General features: G+C 48.3%; 1 protein-coding gene across 1 annotated transcript; it reads left to right on the forward strand.

Moving 5' to 3' along the window:
• Window positions 1-291: 291 nt before the first annotated feature.
• On the forward strand, window positions 292-22,210 carry LOC131216725 (PDZ domain-containing protein 2-like). The gene is made up of 4 exons (XM_058211283.1): window positions 292-316; window positions 2,250-4,474; window positions 21,205-21,408; window positions 21,482-22,210. The coding sequence occupies exons 1-4, from the start codon at window positions 292-294 to the stop codon at window positions 21,848-21,850; spliced, it is 2,823 nt and encodes a 940-aa protein (XP_058067266.1). The 3' UTR covers window positions 21,851-22,210.
• The last annotated feature ends 39 nt before the right edge of the window (window positions 22,211-22,249 follow it).

Genomic DNA, 22,249 nt, shown 5'->3' on the forward strand with positions numbered 1-22,249 from the left:
GGAACCTCTGGACACACGGTGCGCGTGTCTGTTTTCGTACGGTCCGATTTGGACCGAGACGTGTGCGTACGGATGTACTGTGTTCCCTCTGGTCTCTCTGGTCTGTAGAGGGCAGCAAAAAATGGGAACGACGCCTGGCGGAGCAGACGACGTGTCTACGCCGATGTCACACTTCCCGGTACGCAGTTCTGGTCCGGCGATTCCCCGGACTAGGCTCCACTGGAAGAGCTCTGGTCTCACTCAGCTGCTGGTCTGGGCCGCTAAGGTTTTTGCGCTGAAAGGGGCTTTGTTATGGTAATTAGTGTGACTAATCTGGGCTCGTGAACTTACGCCCCATACGAATGACACCGTAGTTGGGTAGCAGGAGGCCATCGTCGGCTGTCGAAGCCGCCGTTCCCATCGAGCTGTTTCGAAATCGAGAATCGACTGAAGCCTTTGCCGGCTGTTGTCTCTGCCTCTCTGAGACACCTCCTCGCTGGTAGCGATTTGTGTACTGACCGTGTGAGCTTTGGAAATCGAACTCCGTGTTGGTGTCATAACGCACACTTTTGGATGCTGCGCGTAGGACTCCTAACGGCGCAATCGGGGCCAGGTAAGGTTGCCACCGCGATTGGCCCTTCGGAACCATCCATTAAGTGTCCCACGGGGGCGACCTACTACTGCTGCTGCGCGGGTGTGGAGAATTAAGTGTAATTACAACCTGCAAAGGTCGCGGCTTAAGTTCGCTCCCCACGCAAACACACTAATGCCACACTACTACTGGTGACTATTTTTGGGTATAATAATACCCGGCCAGCTACGTACGTGTTCTGCTGGCCTTGCTCACCCGGAGTGGCCAAGCCCTCTAGCGCAGCGTTCGAGCCCACGGACTGCGGTGCTCAATGAAGTGAATCTAATTAGTTTGAGCCGCATTCCCTGCCCTGGCCACGCACACATCCGAGAAAGGGTGCGTCGACGATGCGCTAATAAAGCCACAAATCATTTATCGTGCTCATCTCGCTCGCGCCGGGTTCTACCGGGATGTTCGAAAAGTTCGGAGCCTTGATAACCGAGGGTGCTACTACTGGCCCCCTTTTCTTATGTTCATATTGGTTCACTATTCTTATGAACGTATGTGAAGTTTTATTTAAATCGATTACTTAATTCTTTAGTATCGAGGTGTCACAGTATTTAATGCAATGAAAAAAATTGAAATTGAAAAATTGAATTGGAAGATATTTGTAAAGCAAAGAAATTTTTTGAACGAATGTTGAAATTATATAAGGACTCTTCTCCTTCAATTAATATAGTTTAAAGGTGGATTGCTGCACTTAAACGTGGTCATACAAGCCTTCAAGCCGATCCACGCCAGGAACGTCCGAAAATGGACACAACTCCTGAAATCGTAGACAAAATACAGGATATCGTATTGGAAAATCGTCGCATCACTGAAAGAGATTTATAGTATATTGCCTAGCAATCTCATTAAGCAGTATTTGCAGTAAATTGATAAAACAATAAATTCAATATATCATTGCAACCTTTTAGACAAACTAAAAGAGAAAATTCATAGAAAAGACCCGGTTTGCGGAAGAAAAAAATCACCTTTCATCAGGACAATGCACCAAGTCACAAGAGCATTTTGAAAATGACAAAAATCCATGAGTTAAAGTTCGAATTGTTACAGTATCCACCGTATTCACCAGATTTGGCCCACATAGCGACTTCTATCTGTTTCCGGACCCAACAAAAATCATGCTGGGAAAATAATTTTTATCAAATGTTGAGGTCCTAACAGCTGCGGAAAGCCCTTCCCGTTTCTCACTTCAGGGAGTTCAGGGAGATGTTCAGGGAGACCATCTCAGACTGAATAATAAAAGGTATTTCAAACCATAAAAATGTGTCCTTCTTACCACAAAACTTATTGAACAGCCTAGTTCAGCCGGGTGTCCGTCCCGCACACGCTCTGAATGCTGCTGGTGTTACAGCTCGTTGAGATGCACCGAGATCGGCTCAGACTGTGCGTCGTTTGATTCTCCACGACCACCGAAACCGATTGAATGGGAAGCACTCAGCGCGCTCTCGGAGTGGTTCTCAGGAATTGAAACAAATACAATCAGTCATCAGTCATCAGTCGTCGTCGTCGTTGTTGCGGTCGGTGCGGTGCGTTCTCCCTCACCGAGTCTTACTGGCTGACCCGACCCGGGAACTGTCGTTGGCCGGGCTCAATTAATTTCAATAATAACCCCGCTCCACTCGGCCTCTTCCAGACTCCGCCGGTATCTTGCAGAAGTGGAGCAAGCTGCGCCGTCGCTGCGCCTCGTTCAAATCAGTCTCCGGTCCGGCATCGCTCGACTCGGACACCAACTTCATCTTGGCCGAGCACCCGGGCCACTACCAGATCATCAGCACGGCCACCGGCTCGCCGATCCAGCAGCCACGATCCGCCTCGACTCAGCCGTCGTCGTCAGTGAAGCTGCTGCACCACCATCATCATCACCATCATCAACATCAGCAGTCGCAGCATCATCTGCTGCACCAGGCGGCGCAGCAACGTCAGCACTATCTGGCCCATCATCATCGGGTGCATCATCAGCATCACCAGCACCTTCACCACCATCCGCTGGTGGACTATCCGCTTCCTGGGAGCCACCATCACCAGCATCACCAGCGAGGTTACGACCAGAAAAACTGGGAACTGCGCCATTCGAGCTCGGGCGGCTCTTCCGCTAGCGCTTCGTCCGGTTCGACGATCGGCGGTGGATCGGCGGTGGCCGCAGCTACCGTCGAAGAGTACTGGCAGCACCCGCTCCACCACCCACACCACCACCCGCATCACCAGTTTGTGGAGCCGAGCGATGTGAAGCTGTGGCGGCTCGGAGCCCACCAGACGTACGCCCATCGGATTCATCCGGCGCAGCAGCGGCGCAGTGCCCACAGCATCGACTGGGAGTACAACGTGCACCGGTACGAGAACATGTGTGACAATCTGGCTCCGGTGGCCACGGCGGTTCCGCTGGCACCACCACCGGTGCCGGCGGCCCGGATCTTCCGCACCGAGAAGCTCCAGTACTACGACGAGCTGGCCGACACCGCGGGCCGGCAGAAGGGCGACGTTGGTGACGGTGGCGCTGGTGGCGCGATCAAGGTGGCCAAAGAGATCAAGCTGCCCAGCCTGAAGACGTTCAAGTCGGCCTCGATGCGGCTGCCGGGCCAGAAGTCGTCGATCCACGAGGTACAGCAGCTACTCCGGAGCAAGTTCAACCGGATCCACGCGGGTCTGCGGAAACGGCGTGCATTGTCGGTTCAGGAAGTGTTTCAGGTACCACCGGTAACGCCAGTAACGCCGATACCCGGAGCAGACCCGTTGGTAACTCCGACGAGCAAACCGACGTTCTACGTCCCATCGCCACTGGTCAGCGAGCGGAGTCCTCATGGGCCGTTTAGGCCGAGCCGTCGCTACAACGAAGACGACGAAGACGATGATGATCCGGCGGATGGCGGGATGGCCGGCGATGAGCTACTGCCGGGTGAGGACGATGGTCCGGTCAGCCTGCCGTACATCAGCGAGACCGCCACGTCCGAGGTGACCCAGCCGACCACTGCAACCCCCCCGAAGGTGCACCTGCGTTCCGCTGAACACAGTCCCAGTCCGCGGAAGGAACGTACCAAAACCTGGTACCGCAGTATCGACTTCAACGGGGCCCTCCAGAAGCTGGACCTGCAGCGCCACTCGCTCGATATCGCCGGCAAAAGCAATACACCAAAGAAAACGCTGACGGGATCGGCGGACCAGAGGACCAGCTCACCGAGCCCGTCCGTGACGTCCGTCCGTCCGGCCCAAGAGAAGCCCCAGTTCTCGATCGGTGGGCGCGTCAGTTTGCGAGAGCGTGTCGAAAACATGAACCTCAGCCGATTGCGGCCCTCGAAGCAGCAGCCGAGCGCCGCGACGAACGGCGTCACCGGAAGCCCAATCCCGGTGGCCAAGAAGACGGCCAAGAAGCTGGCGGACATACGCAAGATACGGCCACGCAGTCATTCGCCACTCAAGAACATCAAGATTAACCTGTCGCCGGTGAAGAAGGCATTGACACCGGCCGCCGCCGGAGCTGGGGAGCCTACGGAGAAGGGCTCGAAACGCGAATCGGCGGGTGGCGGCCTGTTTGGGCGGCTCAACCGGATGATGCACCAGCACGGCCTGGGGAACTCCGACAAGCTTGCGCAAGTCCGGAAACCGAGCGGTAAAGCGACGCCACCCGGCAGCTCGTCGGTGGCTTCCTCTGGGACGTGCGTTGGCGGTAGTCCAGCGGCCGATAAGGCGGCCAACGGCGGGCACCACCTCAGTGTCGGTGGGAATGTTAGTAAACAGTCGACGATACAGAAGCTCACGCAGCTCAGCAGTTGCAGTCGGCGGGAGCAGCAGTTGCAGCAGCAGCAGCAACAACAGTCCAAAGCGGAAACACACGACGAGCTACGTGACCGGAAATCCAAACAGGTGAGTCAGTGGGCCGTTCTTTCACCCGCGTTCGATGACACTCGCCCCGGGTTCGGGGAGCTATCGCCACCGGGAAGCATTCTTGCAGGGAAGTTTCGTGCTCGGAAATGGTGATCGGGGCTGCAGAGTGAGGTGGTGTCTTCCTTTATCGAGATTCCATTTCCAAGTTCCAAACCATCCATTAGTGTGCCGCGGATTACTGTTGGCCGTAAATGAAGTGGTTCAGTATTCGGGAGACCCACGATCGTTTCAGATAATCGTGTTAGACTCTACAGTGGATGGCGAAAAGAAGATTAGTTCAAGAACACAAAATATTTTAGGAAATACGAGGATGAAAAATGTGCTTTAGTCAATCAAAAATCAATCTAAAACATTAAAAAAGATGTGTAAATGATAATTTTGCTGTATTTAGGGATGATTGATACAAGAGACAAATTTTAGTCAAACATATTTAAAACAAGCAACATTTCGCTTCGGCGAAAACAAGTTTAGTATCCGCAATGCATACCATTCCGCCCAGAAAGTGTGGCCAAATATCCTTGTTTTATTATGTGGCCCTTTCTATAGTCCTCATTCATTATTTTGGTACAGATTGTTTTGATTAATTTCGCAAATTCTGTTAAATTGAGTGGGGTCTTTTCGCATACTGCAAAGTTCATTTATGGCCACAAGTTCTCAATGGTTGGTTCGTCTGGACAAAGATGTTAATAGACTAAAACCTTGATAGTAGCATTCACGAGATACTGCATTACTGCTTCCCTGGAAGATAATGCCGTTGCGATTTTCCTAATGATGATTTAGACCCCATACGGCAGAACATTTGAACTCCTCGTAATAATAGTATTACAGATATTTAGTATACGTTTATCAACTAGTTGTGGTGTTGATTTCTTACGCCCAACAATAGGATTAGGTAGGGGTTTAATAGGATGACCACGACTTTCGTTTTCATGCTGCTTAATTATTTTACCGATTGCTTGCTCGCTTTTGTCGAAAATACGTACAATATCCCTATTATTTTTACCGCTAATTTTCAAATAATAACTAACTTACGCTCTTTATCGGTTATCTTGCGATACTTGGAGGGTGCTGCCATATTAAAAGCTCAGAAATAGTAAGATCTCTTGTGACCGTGCGTTTTTCATTCCTAATTTTGCATTTTGAATATGAAAACATGTAAAAAATCACGTTATTATTGCTCATAAATTAAAAAAAAATGTATTCTAGTTGCTTTGTTACCGAACAAAACGAAGGAAATTGGTGTAAAAAACTGAAAACTTCAAGCTGTCAACTTAACCTAAGGTTGTTTTCACCGTGCTCAAATTGACCTATTTTGCCATTTTGCTCTTAGAACTTCAAACTAACATTCAACGTCTCAAAAGAGCCATTCAAAAAGAAGATGTACTCATATTTTCACATATTATTTCGAAATGTTCAGGAGCTATACTTCTTTTCGCCATCTACTGCAGTTGAGGGCTAGTTGAGTGAAAACGAACGCGAACGAAGACCCCTGAATGGTGACCCAAATCTGAAGGCTACCGCGTTGGGTTCCCTCCCCGGGTTCGTCCAGACGGCGACGAGCGAATCAGCTGATGAGCTGCCACCGAGACGGAAGCTACTACTTCCGCCCGCACCCCGGTTCGGTGAGGTAACATCACAAATGATGGACCATTTTTAATTGGGATCGGGCGGCCACCACATCCCAGGTTCCCAGCGCGAACGCGCGCGGAGCCCAACTCATCGTCCGGTGCGATGTTTATCATTCGCGGGAGCTGATTGTACGATTGTAAACATTGTTATGCTAATCACGGCCCTCCACTAGAGGGTGGGCCTCCACCGGATCAGGGCTCTTCCCAGAACCGCCGTCATCACTCTCTCTCTGTCAGTGCCGCGGACAGACAGAAAGCAGGTTTATGGCGTGGAGAACCACTGGCGGGGACGGTGCTTGAAAGTGATTAGTTTCACGCACCGGCACCATGTCTCGGTCCGTCTACGACTCATCGCCCGGGACAACCGGGGCCAGTAAGTGCTTTAATGTCGCTTCCCCGTCATGTTTTCGGCGTCGGCAGGAAAGTCGGTACCGATCAAAGAGAACGAACCCGAGAGCGGACTTTCGGTACACGTGACTCGAGCTGAGATTCCCTGAGCCCTGCACTGCGTGAGAACGCCACGGACGACGGTGTCCGAATGAGAATGAGTTGAGGCCCTATCTCGTGGCCCCCGAAGAACAACAAACCAGAGAAAAAATGATAATAACGGTCTTGGCCATAATCATAATTTCGCGACGAGCCTCTCTGGACAGGTCTGGTTTGAATTTTGTTACGTTCTGCGCTCGAAGACATCCAGGCGGTGGTCGACCTTTTCGGTTGACCATAAACGGTGACACGCCACAACCTGTCACCGTGTGTTTCGGTAGCTGAAATCGACACCACTCGATGGACAAGTCGGTAGCTTATTTCACGTCGTGTCACCTGACTAACAACCTCAAACAACTCGCTCGCCCGTTGATTGCTGAAGGCCACCCGTGTGTTTCCTCAAATTGAGATCACCTTCAGTTGGGGAAGGTCTGCCGGTTCGGGGTCTCCACTCCCAAGCGGCTGGGCTCGGAAGTGTGCCACCCTGCGGAACCCTGGGCGGGAATTAGTATTATCGGCTTGATCTTAATTAATAATTTCATCGTCATCCGGTGGTGCGTCGTTTCGCCGGCGCTCTGATTGTCGTGGAGAATCTACGAAAAGATCAGCGCAGGAATGGTCCGACCTTATTTGCCTAGGGGCCACGTGAAAATGCATTGGGATTTGCTTAAACTGGGGAAAAAAATCAACGGTCAGCGCCGGTGCCATTAAAAGCTGAACCGGAACTGCTACCGAAGAATCACCGGGCACAACACGGCTCGAGTAACGGTCCGACCCCAACCCAAGGTCAAAGTGGAGAGAGTGGCTTACTAAATCTCGGCCCACGAAGTACAGCTGTAGCAAGTGCCAAACAACACACAGTTTTGTTATGCAAATAATGTTAGGTTGGACCGCCGGCTGACCCGCGCTGGGGGGTTTTGGGACCTAATTTTTCTTTATTATTCTACAAAGTGAAGAGAAGCGGACAAATGAACTCATTCCCATGCCTTCTCGGGAGCTCAGAAGGGAAGACGGCGCACCATAAGCCCCCAACTCGGAACCTATTTAAAGGTCGGACACATCGTCGAGTTTCTGAGTAGGGGTCTCTCCAGGGCTTTAGTGAGGCTGATTGAGTGTTCGTCCAGAGTGAAAATAATTCCAAAGGCAAAAGAAAACGCGTTTACGAAATCTCTGCTCTCTGGCCAGTGCGCGACACAGTGTGGCAAGAAATTGCCCAAAGAATCTACAGAGACATGGAATAGTTGAAAGTAATGATCACTAATAACTGTCACTTACTCGCCAAAACCAACAGTTGCCGTAGTTGCTGGCAATTATCCAGATCTTCCATTTTATTGGCCCGTTCTTGAACGATCTGGGATCGCGTTTTTGCCACAGAACTATTTCATTATTTATAATTCACTAGCTCTTTTATGTGGACCAAACCCAAATTGAGTTGTCGGTAGCGCTTAGAGTGTCATTTTGACATGGTTTTTTTTTTATTAGAATCAGCTACCTTTTGCGATCTGCCTTTTCGCTCGATCTGGGTCATTTTCCTTGATCACTAATTTACTCATTCTTATTTACTTTCGTGGATGTCCGCATATTGTTATGCAATCGACCGAAATTCATTTAAAATACTAGTTATCTATTATCAAAGAAAATGGTTTAAAAGAGGTCGTTCATTAGTACTAGTAGATAGCGCCTGAAGGAAATCAAACTTAATAAACCGGTAATGTACGAGGTGTGTCCAAACAAGTTTTTTGAACAGAAAAGATTTTTGTTTGAAGACAAAAAATCGAAAATAGAATATACGTAGCCCGCGTAAATACAAAATTGTTAGAACTTTTTGAACACACCTCGTAACTTCACAACTTACAAACGAGTAAGAGCCTTAAAAAATCATGATTATTTATTTGGTGGAAGGCATTCAAGTTCCATAAACGATTTTTGAGAAACACAGAGAGACTGAGACATCTTAATCACCAGAATCAACAAGGAAAATGAAGAAATTAAAGTTGAATTTAATGCAAACTCTATACTTGGAATTTGTTGACCATTTTCATATTGAAAACCTCCGTTACCATTTTTGCATTTTATAGCCTCAGTCGGGGGACTTTACTGTCGCACTGTGTCGCATCCCAAAACTGGGTATGATCGCTCGATCGTACCCCAGAGTCAGTTGGCGTAAAAGAGGTAAAACACTTATTGGCTTACGGCAAATATTTGCACCACCAACAAGTGGTTCTTTATTGGAGCGCGGGCGCCTACCTTCCACAGGAACCGCATGGGGCGAAAAATAAACACTTGGGGCGCTCCCACGCGGTACCATCAGCTGTGGGAAGCGCGGCTTATCTTTACGAGGTTCAATAACTCAATCGTAGGCGCCAAATCGGACACAAATGCTCAATTCGAAGGAGCTTTATTTTGCTTCTCCAACGGGGCGCGAGAGGTTCTTGAGGAATTGGGCTCAGGTCTGGGGGTCATAAACTCCAAATTCGTCGTCAACTGCATCGTCCCATTACGTCGTCCCGGGTCCGAGAGGTTGGCTCGTAAAGCTGCGTGCTTTGTGGAGTATTACTGTTTGCTTCTCCCTGAACCTGGGCGGTGAAGTCATTTAGGTGTCGTTGGCGCAGATTAGGTCATCACCATCGAGGAGGTGCCACAGCACAGGTGTGTCTGGTCTTGCTATTATCGACCCATCCTTCAACGAATTCCTCCAACCGGAAGGCGATCGAGTGGGGCCCGCCTTATCGGAGCTTTTGGGGCCCTCGTTAGTGATTTACAAATTTCGATCCGGAAGAGGGCCACGCGCGCTCCCGCTCGTCCCTTAATTGATACGGGTTTTTAACTGGCTCTTTTGTTTTTATTCGAATCCGGCCATTTGTCAACCGCTGGGACAGCCTCCTGGGGGAAATGGAAACACGGAACTGATAAACCCAGAAGAGGCGGTGGCCACAGGATGGACGTGATCGTTTAGCAGCGGCATTTGAATGCATAATTTCCCGCCCGTTAATTGGAACTGTTTGGTCCGGTCCGGTCCGGGGATTCGGTCCGGCATATCGTGTGCATCCCACCTGCGCCTCCTCGCCTTCGGTGGCCACAATTCATTAGCGGTTCCAGGAAGTCCCCACACACACACATGGTGCGGCTGAGATCCAGGTGATCGTCACTTTCTCAGCTCATCGGCGCCGCGACTGCCTCGGTCCGTCTCACTTCTCTCACGAAGCTCTTCCGAAAATGGTCGTGATTCAATAAATACCGGACCGGTCAAAATGACTAATAATAAATTGATGGCCTCAACGGCGGGAGAGTGCATCCTTCCGGTGGCCACCATCCGCTCGGCTCGGCAACTCTCCCGTCGGTCGGTCACGCGCGAGAGTCACACGGTATATGAAATTGATATTTCGTGTTTCCTGCAACGAACCGGCCCCGGGTGCTAGAGATGCACGATGATCAACGATGCACTCCGTTAAGATGAAGACATCGCTCCCGGGGGCCTGCTTCTGGGGACATGGTCCGCCCTGTTCTACTTGAGTGAAATGGCAACTGCGGTGCGCACGACGATGGTTTAATTAACTCCTAACTTTGGACGCAAATTTGCCAACATCCATCGGAGCGATCTCAGTGATGATGCGCACCGAATGGGTGTCCACCGTCGCCATCAGAAGATGTGTAATGCACATGGAAGAAGATCGCCTCAATTCCCATTTATCACGGTAATTGAAAGGGTGTTGTATTAGTCGAGTGATCACGCCGAAAGACATAAGAATTGAAGAAGACGATCATTGGGGTCATTTACTCTAACGTCTTAAATAGATTTGGGGTTGGTCCATGCTATAAAGTTCGCATTTATTCACAGCTTATGGTTAGTACCCGTTAGGTCACAGCTTTTACCCCATTTGCTTACACTGCAATATTGCAATAATTAGGAATTCTTACAGGTAACCAAGAGGCCTCCTAGGGAATATCACGGAAAGATTATTTAAAAGTTATATCTATTTTACATTCGGGATTATCGTTGAAGCTATCACTTTCAAGAGTTCGTTGGTTAATTCACTTTTTACCATCAAAAGAGTATTGCAGCGACCTAAACAAGAGCATCAGTCAGTCAGTCAATCAGTCAGCAATGAGTACAATGATCCAGCCGGTCGGCTCATGATTAGACCCAATTTTCGTTCTGGTAAAAAAATCTGGTCCCTTGTGAGGGATTATTCCGTTCAAACGGTCTGATTCTTCACAGTTTCGCATTCGCGGTTTTAACAGTTCATCATTTGCAGGGCATTCAAAAAGTATCGCGACAATTGTATTATTTTTTTTAATATTGGGTTTTTCATAAATATCTATTTTTATTCAACGTTTTTTCTAACCCTCGAAGCACTTAAAAAAAATCATGTTTCTGATATCTTTATCTGTTCAATTGCTTGGCTCTTCTTCGTTCACATCTTCCGAAGCCCTCCGAAACACATTTTGAACCACCGATAAACGCTGTTTTGGACCAAAACAGCCTCACCATAAGCCACATTTCAACATTCGGAATTTGGTTTTTCATTCAAAATTTGATACGGATTCTTTGATTATTTTTTTGGAGTAGACATAAATGAGCCGTTGAGGCAAAACACGTCCCAATTGACTGATTACTCAAAATGGCCGAACGTGTCACCATTCGTGAGTGACGCCACAAAAAAATCGAATGTCGAATATACGTCGCCCGCGGAAATTCAAATGTTGCGATACTTTTGGAATGGACCTCCTCTGTGGAAGCTGCATGAATCCAGGCCCCTTAACACGGAACACATTTTCGACAAACCAGTTTTTGCAGTATGGCGTATTTTATTTGATGTTTCACTCGGTTTCGAATCAATGCATGTCATTCAATTTTATAACACTGACTATTTTTCAAACGACTGTAATGTATTCCTCCTGTTCAGCTTCACTGCAAAAAAACAACGAGCTGTAATTGTAGCAACTTTCAGGCCGACACAACCAACCCTTGGTGTTTATATTACCCTTGCATCTGAAGAGTAATATTGAATGGATTAAACACGAACAGCGACAAGTGCGAATGACTGAGCAAACAATTTGCAAAACGTGTTGTATCAAATATCAAGCACAACGGCGGACCCGGACAGCGCCCTAAAAGCGGTGCGCAAAACGGTGGCGCAAACGCTCCCAAGTGCGTGCTCGTCAATTTAGATTAAAGCCCGGATTTTATTCCCGTCCGGTCCCGCATGTTCTTTGGAGCGCCTTCAATCAAACTGAAGTGCGCGATCTTGATGCGCGCAGGTCTCTCGTCTCCTGTCAGACGCTCATCTGGCATCCATTAGAATAGTGGCCACAAAAAAAAAGTCCTATGATGATGATGATGGACAAGCCGGGGGTCTCTGCGAGCCATCGAGAATAATGCGCCCGGCTCGGTCAAGAAGTTCCGCAATCTGCGATCTTCGCGGCATCATCCGGCCCGAAACCGGATCGCCTAGGAAGTAGGAAGTCGATCGGAGTCGCCCGTAAAGTCCCGCTCAATTACTTCGTAACCGCGAAATGCGAGCCGGCAACGACATTCCGCAAGTCACCGTTGGGTCTCTGATGGTGTTCCTTTTGGCGCTGACCTTGAGGTGGAAGGCAGGTAGCGCGTCCTCGTAATGGGAAAACCCGACCCGCAGATGATTCAATGGCCACATTCGGTGGCTCCTCCAGTAGTGACCAGCTCCCGATGAAGCGTCCTGATGAGTGGTACCGCTGAAAGGCGCCGCGCATCACTCGGAGCAATGATGGATTCCCAAGTTGGGCAGCTCGCCGCGTTAGCCGTGTATCGATTGTCAGCCGTGGCCCAAACACTCCTATAGGAAGCGGCTTCCTAGACCTAGAAGGCGCGAGTAGAATAATCACCCTCTCCAGGTGATTCCGCCCATCCTTTGTGGGACACCCGACACCCGATCGACTTGGGTGCTTGTCCCGCCCATTTCTGGAGGATGTTCAGCGGGTTCAGCGGTGCGTGGTGATGATGACGCGACAGTCCCCCCATCCTTTTGTGACGGTAAATTGGAGTGTGCGATAGAGCCGATGGCGCGCGATCTCTCACGCGTCGCCCAATCCAACCTACTCCGCTCCGCTCAATCTCGTTACACACGCAACGCCAGTACCTCAACCACTTACTTGCGCGGCGGCGCGATGGCGTACGACACAAAGTCTGGGACGCCGATCGTCATCGCCGTCATCAGCTTTCGACGCGCGCGGTATGGTTGATCGATCAAGGTATGAATCGGGTCGGACCGGGTTTTTTTTGTTGCTACAGTTTCTTCGTAGGTTAATCGATTCGATACGCCGTCCGTGTGCATGTGTGGGAGCAGGAAGCATAAAATCGCGGGGCCGCAATTGTGCTGGTGTTTTTATTAGATTCCCATCATGATGATCGTGGGGCCTACATTGAGGCGCGCTGAGGGGTCTCTATAGGCAATCAATCATTGGCCGGTTGTTGTTGTAATAGAAAAACGGTCCTAAAAGTAGGGGGCCCCATCAAACGCCCGTGAAAAAGTGCGATGCTGTTGTGCCCTGTGCTGTGTGCTGTGCATATTAATATGTTACTACTGCCTTTTTGCGGCAACTACGGAAATAAGGGTAATTAATCAAGGCTCTGATGGTAGATTAAACCTAAATACATCAGTAACCAATGTTATTACTTTCTAAATGACGCTGACAGGAGGATCTGCCAGAGTACGTCCGCCCGACAAACACAAGGTTGACGTAAAGTGGGCAATCATTTAGGATGCCTGACCAATGGCCAAAGAATCAGGTCAAAATTGCTGTGAGCGTTTTATTAATAGTACGAGGGTCACTATTTATATTTCGGGAATAGGAACAAAAACAAATAGTGAAGCTGCGAATATATTTTTATTGTTTTTCAAAGTACTCGCCACGATGATCGATACACTTTTGCATGCGCTTAAACCAATTTTCAAAGCATTTATTCCATTCCGAATGAGGTATCTCCGTTCGTTCGGTTCGGATGAGGTTCGTATAAACACAGTTGTAACACCATGATGGGGCCTATAATCTAACAGCTGGCAACCGATTACTTGACTTTACAACGTCAAACTTCATTCTGGAAGTTGTAAATATTTAGTAAAAACTTGGACATTAACGAAATGGTACGCTATACGCCCGCAGAAAATTGGCAAGTATTCCAAATTTATTTCCAAATTTCCAAATTGAAGCAGAAAATTTGGACGAAATTTAGTTTCAACAGAACGGCGCTACGTGCCATACAGCGACAGCCACGATCGATGTTTTGCGCCCCATCTTCAGAATCCAAACAGTGTATTATGAAACAAAGTTTATGAAATGTACGTTGGAAAAAAACATTTGTAAGTATTAACATGTTCTGTTTGAACTGCTGTTTAAGGATGGTGAATGTTAGTTTGAAGCTCAAAAGAGAAAATTATAATGGTCAAAAGGCATTACGATTTAGGCTCTGCTGGCACAGATGGTATAGCCAGCCAGATTTACAAGCATGATGCAGAACACGTTTCATAAAGCACAAAGAAGGAATATTTTTGCCATATCCTATTTATTTTTATCATCAACACTCATAACTACAATCATTTAACATTCTTCGTCGGGTAGCTTACGATGTTTCGAGGTTACAAGCCGAACAGCAAATTAAATTCACTAACGTCCTGTAAGCTTCTAGTTCTACAATTTGACTTTTAAAATTCATAAAAAACGATAGATGATGAATATTTAAAACTATTCATGGAGGCTAGGTCGTTCCACGTGGTTCCAGTGCGGAAGCTTAAGTTAAACATGCTTGAATCAAATGAAGCCAATTTAAAAAAAAAACTAACATAATGTTACCATCACCTGCTTCATTTTGGGATAAAGAGTTCCGGACTGAAGAGTCGGTTGATGAGACTCTAAGTGTGCCAACCCTCAACACATTGATAAAAAAACAAATCATTCATTGAGGAATCGGTTTCATTTCATACGACCCGCACTGCATTCGGTGAATTTGTAACCAAAAACGCCATCATTCTACCACGCAGCTTCGAAGCTAGCGTCCTCTAACGACTCATCATTGACGATTGGGGCGATGTTTGATGACCCATGGCCACCATCACCGATCATTTGTATGTTTTCTTAGGGGCTAAAACAGGCCTTAACAGGCCGCTAAACAAACAACCGAGAACCACGCGGAGCGATCGCAGATCGTAGTACCATCTGCATACGCACATGTCAGATATTGGGTTCACCGATCACCGCCGATCCCGGCCGATCGTTGACCAACTGTCATTCCGTTCACCTTCCAACCCCGCGGTCCTCGGTGTCGGCGGCTATAAAGTCGGCGCTGTCATGCTATTAAATCGTCAGTGTTAACAACACGCGAACGCGTCGGGGACGGGATGGAGCGCCTCATACTTCGGCGTGTCATCTCAACCAGACGTTCCATGGCTTCATTAGAGGCCGCCGCCGAAAGCTGGCGGGGAACAGCGAACTTGATTGTCTTACCCGCGTGTGGGCGCACGCCGTCTGCGCACGCGGCTGGACACACGTGAAGGGATCGATCTCTCGTGTCCCGGCTCTCGAGTGTTTGATGTCGATCGAAAAGACATAAATCGCGCGACATGCGTGTCGCGCAAAGAGCATCACGCGGCGCTCCGTTGCGTGGGTAGCCCAGAAACCGGTCGAACGGAATAGGGCACCGCATAACACGATCGATTGATTTGTAATTATGTTTGCCGAGCGTGGGCCAGCTCTTGGGTTGACCGATTATGATTATGAGGCCGGAAAGTAGGTGAGCCCGCGCAGGTTGTTGTAAAAGTTGTGGGTCTTTACCAACCAACCTTACGTGATGGGTTCTCTCTCAGAACACGCAGAACGGTAAAAACATCGGCACTAGAGGGCTTCTTAGCGAGAAGTGATAAACCCATTAGCTGTGTCCGAGTGGCGTGCTCGATCAAGCAGATGACCCTAGTACTTGTCGGCCGGAAGCGGCACCAAAGTTCCTCCAGAGTGTGGCCTCACCGACGACTGAATGCTTTTAATACCCTGGAACGGAACTCTGGAAGATTAAAGCGATCAGGCTGGGCTCAGGGGTGGCTCATGAATTACTATTTTTGCGCGCATTGCCACGCGATTCGTATCACCCATTTCTTAGTTGGTTTTATGTGCCCATTGTCTTGCGGACAAGAAAACCCTGTTCGAAGGTTTCCCGGGATCAGTTAGCAGAAAATTAAAAAAAGATGTACTGACCATAACACCTAAAAGGTGCATCATCGTGTCGAGAGAGAGAGAGAGAGGGGGCTGGTTTTGCTTTTTAGCGACTGTGGATGGTTTTATGGCATCATCATTGGCTCACTAAGCGCCATTTTGAGCTCTGCAGCACGCTTTACAAGTGTACTTGCCCCTGGTCCCCCGGACGCTACGAAGAGGCTGCCATAATGTATGTGGAGTACGAATTATTTAGCCATTTTCTTTGTTTTGCTTCTGTAATCTCACCGGTGGTTCGGGTTCCGGTCCGGTGTTGACCCAATTTTTGGGATCCCCATGAAATAACCGTTCGCGTTCCTCCGCGATCCGCGTTGTCACTAATGTTGCGAGTCGATTGGTGGCGCGTCGCGAGAGGTCACCGAACTTTGGCGACGTAGTCAGGAATAGGGTCCATGCTGCGAGAAATGGTTAGTTTCTTTTAATTGCTTTGCAGAAGATATCAATTATGGGTTTTTTTGTAATAATGCATACACTCTGTCAACTTTCTATAGCCGCACCCACGTTTTTAACGTATCTTCCAAACCGTCTTTTCGATTAAACTTCTGGTTTTGGGACTTTTTTAAGTAGGAAAAATTATGAATAAAATAAAATATGAATGAAAAAACAAATATGAATACATTATCTTGTTGGAAAACAATTTTTTTTCGGCGGTTGGCAGCTGAATGTAATCGTTAGAGTCCATTTTACAAGATGTAAAAGCCAGATTGAGCTTTGCCGCAGAGCAAAACCCAAGCCACACCATCAGAGATCCTCCTCCAAAGTTACGGGTGGAGAAGTACTCCGGATCTTTGCGTAAATCTCGCCAGTAGCCTGTTAAACCGTCGGGCTCATCCAAATAAAACTTTTTTCATCAGAAAAGCTCACCTACAATAAAAAAAACCAGAAAACGGAATGGGTTCTTTTGATACAAAATATGCTCTTCAAAAAGCAGAAGAAAGATATCATGTCTCACCGACCTGCCATGTTCAGTTTCGCATATTCTTCACGTTTTCGTTGGTGTAGTAGGCTTAGATATGGTGCCTTGGTCATTTTTGCTGTTTTGCAAAACCTTGCGAATAGCTTCCCTGCTCACTGGCAGATACAGTGTAGATTTTATTTTTGATATTGTCGAATTTGACACCAATTTAACAATGTTCCACATGGTCCTCATCGACATCTTGGATTTTCCCGGAGTACGCTGCGCAGTTGCATACCGGTTAGGATCCTTTAAGTAATTTCGGATCACTTTATCGGATCTCTTTATTCTTCGAGCCATTTCTCGAATAGCAACACCCTACAGCCTATATGCCTCTATCAATCCTTTTGATTTTTCACTTAAAACACTTCCTTTTGGCATATTTAAGTAATTCACTTGCAAAACTCGTTATGAAAATTACTCACGGAAGCAAAACTCAAAGTGCGGCTATAGGATGTTGACAGTCACGAAATTGACGTATACTATTTTTGACAAATGCTTTTTTACCAAAACTCTGAAATTATCATTATTCAAAAAAATACGTTGCAAACATGGCGAACTTGGATGCGGCTATAGAAAGTTGATAGAGTGGATTATTAAAAGTTTATTAGTTGTGTAACATCAGAAAAGTAGAGCCAGTTGATAGTTGCAAACATTTTTGTAAATGAATTCAACGCAAAGCATTTGTTGTTCCGAAGTGAGAATCCTGTGGTAAGCTCAAGGATAGCTTTAAACCGAAGCGAAAAGCAGTGCTCTAAATGATAAATGGAAACTTGCTTCTCGCTACTAATAAGCTCACACGATGCTCACCAAATTCGACTGTGTTAAAAAATACACTACCATTACGTAACATTTCGGAAAGGTCAAGAATCTATTGAATTAAAAAGAATCAGCTGAAAACTTCATCCGTTCGATAACTGATAGAAACGGTAAAGGATGGGAAATGCATAGTTAAACGAAAACTCGAGAATTTAGTATTCAGACGATCGAATATAATTTACATGTCACGTATATGATGCCAAATTCTCCCTCTTTATGATGAATTGTTCCTGCTTTGAAAGTCACTTGAAATGTGCTTTGTAATGTGAGGTTTTCCTAGGCTAAGGATTTACTGTATCCATGTCCCTTACTTTTACGGCCGCTTGTTTGGCAGATTGGAACGTCTTGGTTAAGTCCATCAAAGAGTAATGGGTCCCACCTCTCGCGATGCCTACAATCAATCCATTTTGTTTAAATTTCTTACCTCTTAGCAGCAGCAACACTGCGAGATTGATAGCTGCGCTAATCGTCCGCGCGCTTCGGTGTGGACATGAGAAATGGGTCCCCCATCAAAACAAACGGCCACCACCACCGATCAACACGACATTCGATGCGGACGAAGCGCCTCCGCCATCAATATGTTCACTCGGTGCCAAGCCTGTACGTTTTCCCAACAAAACGGAATCGACCTAACACCCCCCCAAAAAGGGATCTCTCAAGGTTGCAGACGCATGTGTTGCGTCTTATCGACGGTCCACCATCATTGGGTGGGTTTTACAAATTGACTCTGAACGCCTACGATCGAGTAGCTCGATCGCTTCGACCTTATCGCGCAGGTGATTCAACAAACCAGCCACCGGGCCCGGGACCTTTCTCAATCAACGGCGCCCACGTGCTGCTTGAAAGGCCACAGCCACACGATGCGGTGACCCAAAGATCGATCCCACTCTTCAGCTGTCAGTCAAGTTGTTGGCACAAATTCCACGTGTGTTTTCCCCGCGGACCACGTGTGGGCCCGCCGCTCGCGGAACTCGGCTCTGTTTGATTTGTGTTGGCCCTTTGCGTGCCGTATGCATATCGGATTTTTGTTGGTTTTGCGTCCGGCGGAACCATCTGTCACCATCTCGCGGGGCCTCTTAGGACTGTTGCCGTAGTCATAACAAACGAGAGAGAGATCGTGAAGTCGTGGGCCAACGGCAGACCTATAGGACAGAAGGCTCTGAAGGGGACTCTTTTTAGCAGTAGGTCCAGGATGTTTAAATAAATCAACTGGTGTGGTACTTTCTTCCGTTGGCATTGGACGCGTGCCGGACTTGCTGACGATGGAACGGCCACTGTCATTCGGTCGGGTGTCCGTTACCGAGCGTTGCCCTCGCGGCGTTGGTCCCCGATGCTTTGCCGGAACGTGCTCGGAAGTCGTAATTAATAGGACTTTTGTGAACCATAGATTCACTATTCTTTCTCGTATCCAGTTTTTTTTCCCTTGGCGAGGTTCTTGACTCCTCCCTCACTGAGCGATCGTAGCACCCAGCAGCAGATATTGGTCATCGTCTAACGGGCGCCGCTGGCATCCGGACACGGCGTCCGACGCCTTATCGGGAATGACACCGCTATCCGCGCGTGTCTAATGTATGCCGATGGACACGCAATCCGCGATTCCTCGGCTCCAAATTACGCCACACTGCAGCGTCTTCGAAAAGCTGGCCTCAAAACCGTTAGTCGGCCCGGGCCATTGGCTTGTCATTCTCGATTGGGCGGTTGAAAGTTCTTTTTCCGGACCGGTACCAATCCCGTTTGTGGAAGCATTTTCTATTTCGCCACTTCGCCACATGGTGTCCATCTAAGAACCTCCCAGTTGGGTCTCTGCATGGGATAGACGGACAGTGTGCAGTGCTCTGGCACTTCATCATCAACTGATAAAAGGTTTAAACAGTGGAAATGTATTTTAACGCCGATTCACCTCATTCACTTCCATGTTTTTTTTTTCTCCATAACTTAATTCCGACACGCGTCTCTGCCTTTGAAGCCGCTCTTCAATCGTGACGGACCGTGTCACTCACCCAAAGTGGCTAATTCCTGCACGAACCCCTCGTTGGCTTGGAGCCACCTACAGCCCCCAACGGCTCGTCATTAATTAAACCCCCAACCGATGATCCCAATTTCTACTTCGACCAACCGGGTGCAACGTGTTCCATACGAGCGATCAGCGCCCGATCGATCCTCCGTGGGCCGATTTTCCACTAAAAGCCAACCAGCCGGGTACTTCTTATTCGACTTTTGGCGTCGGCACCTCTCGTGGCACGTCCCACTGACACCCGGAAACCGCTTACCTTCTGCGGGTACTTCCACCGAAAATTTTTCCTTTTTTTTGCCAAAAAGCGAAACTGCCAGTCGAGAAGATCGACATCGAGATCAGCAGGTCATCGCGTGGCAGCATGTTGCTGGGGCATCTTGGCGGAAAGTTTTCCTACCTTCCGTAGGGGTCCTAGGGTCTGCTTTTTCGATTCGATTGAATGCGGATTGCGGCCTACGGTCTTAAGATGTCGATGATGACGCATTAAGCGACGCCTTAACTTACCCGAAGAAGGAGTTTTGGGCCGCGAACCAAATCATGCCAATTCCAACGAGGTCGATTGATGGGCGAAAAATTTTATGAGATTTCTAATTCAAGTGTAATATAGACAAAGTCCACTACGTCATGCGGACCAATAAAAGTTTACGGGACCCCACGACGGTTGGGGAATGCGCGTTGGAAAACTAACATTTGATACCCTTTCAATTGGGGGTGATGGATCAATAAAAAATTCAAACGGGTGGCCGCCATATAGGACCCCGCACTATTCCTCTGTCCATTAAAACCCGTCAGCACAGTGTGGCGATTGTTTTGATCGATCGACCATTTTCTATGCATTTTATGATCGGGCCCGGGCGGCGATGAAATAAAACGAAACAACTGTTTATGGTCACTACCGCGCGTCAGCCGACCACCGCCTGGCCGCTGGCCGACGACAAAAATGGCTAACGGTGGACTGAAAAACCCCCGACCCGCAGCGACCGCCAATAATGCGGGAGGAAGTCCGGCCGAGCCCGGCACAAAACCCGGCTATCTTGGTTTTGGCGATTAAACCTGGAACCAGGTCACCGAGTCCAGGATGAGTCACTTAAGGCATGTTATGGGGTGACTTCATTATAAATTAAGGCCCAGAATCGGTTACATCTGCGTGGCCTCTACCGATCGCCTTCCGTGAGATGTAGGCCACAAGATGGGGGGAGGTCTCGGGACCGGACAGTAGTGTCCGATCGAAGAATAATCAAGCGAACGCGCGTGAAGCAAGCAATGCGCAAACGATCGACGGTCGTAAAACTGGGGCCCATTCCCATAGCGCGTCGTCAAATGGAACCGACCGGATCGTTATGTTAGGAAGCATTCGTTGATTCCTTGCTTGCCGGGAGGTATGCTCTATCTTTCCGTCAATCATGCTAATTTAGGTAATTATTTGATTGTTTTGGGCTATTCTTTCGTCGTTGTTTTGAGCGAACTGCTGGTGGTAACTTGAGTTGAAAAAGCGTTAAAATTAATTAATCAAACATAAAACTAAAAAAATGTTAATTTCTTACTTGACATGCCTCTTCCACAGATTTCTGAGACACCTGCGAGCATCAATTTCGCGTTACGCGGCGGTCCGCTCAAAGCCAGCAACGGCAATGGTATCATTTCCTTCGCCAACGGTGGTGCGCACGTGACCCCCGGCGAAGAGGACGACGAGGACGAGGACAGCATCGAGGAGAGCAAATTCTGTACGCTGCCCCGTCACGGTCCGAATGCATTTACCATCCGGCAGGTAAGCTTCGAAGCGCGTTTCGCGAGAACTGCCAACCACCTTAACGTAACCGTAACTTTGACTCCCGTTGTAGGCTCGCTTTTCGAAAGGTAACGGAGCAAAAGCGCTTGGTTTTTCCATTGTCGGCGGTAAGGACTCGCCCAAGGGCTCGATGGGCATCTACGTGAAGACGATCTACCCGAACGGCCAGGCCGCGGAGAAGGGCACGCTGCACGCAGGCGACGAGATACTGTCGGTGAACGGGAAAGCATTCCAGGGCCTCTCGCACCAGGAGGCGATCAATGTGTTCAAGGGCATCAAAACGGGCGACGTGGTCATACTGATCGGTCGGCGCAACAATCGGCGCAAGCTCGAAACTCCCTCACCGACCGATTCCGGCACCGGTACCGCGACATCCTCGACCGGTTCACCGACCAACACGATAACATGCAATGGCGACTGATTGGTGGTCATCGAATCCAGGATCAGGAGGAAAGCATGATCATTATGCAACTAGAATTGTAAACCTACATATACACTTGCTGTGCGCAAGAAGAGTGGTGCAGCTGAACACTAACTTAACCCAAAGGAAATAGAGAGCAACCCCAAAAGCCGATTTCTTTCGCTTAGTAGGTAGTAAGTACGGTGGGGGTTGCGTATCGGATCGTTAGGAACGTAGAAACGCTAGAACGCAAATATTTAATATTTACCTATACCAAAGGATGCAATATCAAAAAGTAATACGCAAGAGCAGAAGAAAGTTCCGCCCGTGTGGAACCAGCGGACGAAGCGGAATAGCATTGAAAAAGAAACATTTGCGAACCAAACGTGTAAAAATCAGTCATACGAAAGATGTCTTTTC

This window comes from Anopheles bellator, chromosome 1 (assembly GCF_943735745.2).
Source record: "Anopheles bellator chromosome 1, idAnoBellAS_SP24_06.2, whole genome shotgun sequence".
Lineage (NCBI taxonomy): Eukaryota > Metazoa > Arthropoda > Insecta > Diptera > Culicidae > Anopheles > Anopheles bellator.

Coding starts and splice junctions, on each gene's coding strand:
- LOC131216725 (XM_058211283.1), top strand. CDS start 292: ATGGTAATTAGTGTGACTAATCTGG. Junction 317..2,249: donor AATTAGTGTGACTAATCTGG/GCTCGTGAACTT, acceptor GGCCTCTTCCAG/ACTCCGCCGGTATCTTGCAG. Junction 4,475..21,204: donor GTGACCGGAAATCCAAACAG/GTGAGTCAGTGG, acceptor CCTCTTCCACAG/ATTTCTGAGACACCTGCGAG.